The sequence below is a fragment of the Arachis duranensis genome, chromosome 3 (assembly GCF_000817695.3).
Source record: "Arachis duranensis cultivar V14167 chromosome 3, aradu.V14167.gnm2.J7QH, whole genome shotgun sequence".
In the NCBI taxonomy this organism is placed as follows: domain Eukaryota; kingdom Viridiplantae; phylum Streptophyta; class Magnoliopsida; order Fabales; family Fabaceae; genus Arachis; species Arachis duranensis.
This window is the reverse complement of record NC_029774.3, coordinates 34,448,942-34,451,582: the sequence shown is the minus strand read 5'-3', so window position 1 is coordinate 34,451,582 and position 2,641 is coordinate 34,448,942. Positions and strand designations below refer to the sequence as shown.

The 2,641-nt window shown below is 28.4% G+C and overlaps 1 protein-coding gene across 1 annotated transcript in view; it reads right to left on the bottom strand.

The window, feature by feature from the left end:
* Positions 1 to 2,158: 2,158 nt before the first annotated feature.
* The window catches only part of LOC107478678 (transcription repressor OFP8), a 1,167-nt gene continuing 684 nt past the window's right edge, over positions 2,159 to 2,641 (bottom strand). The window contains 1 exon segment of the mRNA XM_016098809.3: positions 2,159 to 2,641. This exon segment is cut by the window's right edge and continues 38 nt beyond it. Within this exon segment, the coding sequence (XP_015954295.1) occupies positions 2,347 to 2,641 (295 nt within the window). The 3' untranslated portion in view covers positions 2,159 to 2,346.

Genomic DNA, 2,641 nt, shown 5'->3' with positions numbered 1-2,641 from the left:
ATAATATTTTTATAAAACAAATAATTGATACACAAATATGAATTTAGATAGCTATATGTCTTAATTAACTTGTTTTCAATTAAGAACCAAATATATGTGTTTTGTCTTTGGTGCAAGCAAGAAGCTGATTGTCTTTCTTTTCCCATTTATTTTTGGACAATTGACTTTTAAACTTTGTTGTGTACTGCCATGTGACAACCTTAATGCTACATTATTAATATTACAACTTTAATGACATAAGAAATACTTAGGATATGATTAGTTTGTATTTTCATTTTATGTTTTTATTTTTAGTATTTTTTATTTTTTAAATTTTGTAAAAAAATAAAACAATAAAATAACAAAATTTTTGTTGTTTTTTTTTTATAAAATTTTAGAAATAAAAAAGAAAAACGTAAACCAACATATCTTTACAAACAAAATGGCTAATTGCTAATAATTGTTCATGTTATACTGTGAGTCACGAGGCAAGAGACAAAAAAAATGCTATTCAGTCATACATGCGCATCTTTGGTTCTCCAGCTTGACAATGCTTAATTAAACAAGGTGGATGCAAATAAGACATGCGGATACTAGAAATATTTGCATCATGTGAATGCCCTTGTGTCCCATATGAATAGTAGATTAATCAACAGAAATAATAAGGTCAACATTGTACCCTTCAATGTGATTATTATTTTATTTTCCTTTTTATTATGCAAGAGAAGAGGAGGGGACATAGGGAACTGGGGAGACTCAATCAAGTCACCCATCAACATAATTTAAAAAACACCCAAATTCAAACCAGGCTAAGGAACAATGGTAAAAAATATCATGCCTGAATCACTCGGTATTGGTTCTTTAAAAATACAGTATCGATTATTATTATTAGCTATGATCATGATAACCTTTTTCAAATCCAAATAGTAGTATATCTTTCTGCCAGCAAGTATATCCATATTTTGTTACCAGAGTCAATGGACACCACACCATCAAAAGAAAGGAAAATCAAATGTAGATCTCACGTACATCTTCACTTTCTTTTTTTTTTTAAATAAAAAAAGGCTATGCCGTTAAAAGTGAGAAGTGGATCTCTGTAGTTTTGTAACCTTGTTACCAGTAAATGGTCAAATTAATTTTTAAAATATTATTTATTTTTAAATTAATTTTTAAAAAATATTTTTAATTAAATTCATCTTTTAAAAATTTTAAATTAGTTATGTTAATTTTTCTGTTAAGTTTTTTGTTGAAATTGTCAAAATTTATTAACGATACATTAAGTGATATTACAATACACTCTTAAAAATTTTAATTGACTATTAACATAATAAATATATAAAATTAGATCAAATCAAAATTTAATTGAAGAAAAAATTTGAGGTATTAAAATTTTTCAATTAAAGATTGATTTGATCTAATTTTATAAATTAATCATGTTAATAATTAATTAAGACTTTTACATGTGTTGTGATGTTATTTAACATACTATAACAATAAATTTTGACACCATTAACAATAAAAGTGACAAAAAAAACTAACATAGTTAATTTAAAATATTTAAAAAATAAATTTAATTAAAAAATTTCAAAAACTAATTTAAAAAATAAGTAATTTTTCAAAAACTAATTTCACCATTTACTTCTTTCATCCCATGTGGTAGACTGGTAGTTTTCTAATGATAACATACTAACTAATTTCAGCATGCCTCTTCATTTTCCCTTAATTTTTTATTCATTAAGACTTTTGAACATAAAAGAAATAGTGGTAGTATCTTTTTGTATTCTTTTGGCACAACCAAATGAAAAAGAATTTGAAAAGGTCCAAAAGAACACGGAGAGAGTAAGCCTAAGACAGAGGCTTTTGCATTTTTGAAGCACTTTTCCATGATTCGAATCAAAACAAAGCATCCAATCGGCCATCTTTCAATGATACAACCAAGGCCTCTTGTTTTTCCATTTCCATTGAACAATCTTTTCCCACAGGGCTGCCAACACAAGTACTCTTTTCAAAACTTTTTATTTTTTAACACCACCTTTCCAAAATTATTAACCCCTTCTTCATCATTAAACCAAATAATCTCACAAAAGATAAAAAAGAAGCTCTCATCATAATAAATAAAGTTTGATCAGTTCAGTTCAGTCTCACTTTGTTAACTAAGAGACAAATAATAATGCCTGTCAAGAACATTAGACTAACAGAAATGAAAAGGATGGATATGAATATTATACATGCAAACTAAGTTAGAAGAACTAAACTAAGTTAAGTGCAGCTAACACATACATACATAGAGAAAGATGATCAAATTATTATTATTATTATTTTTTACTAGATTTTTCTAATATAATAATAATAATAATAATAATAATATCAAAACCAGTCAGAGAACAACGCTTCCCAAATCTCGGTGAAGACCTCTACAATGAGGTTATGATGATGATAGGAATTCAGAGAAAGAAAACACTGCAACAGATTCTCCAAACCATTTGGTGAAAATATCTGCTTCTCAACGATCATTTCCACCATGGAAGTCCTGAAGTCACTGTATGGATCACTGGAACGCTTCACCACAGCGAAAGTGTCCTTCACCTTCCCTTGCAATGGCATCACGCCCGTATCGGAGCTCCGCCCTCCGCCACGGTTTTTCCGGCGAGAACGGTGGCGC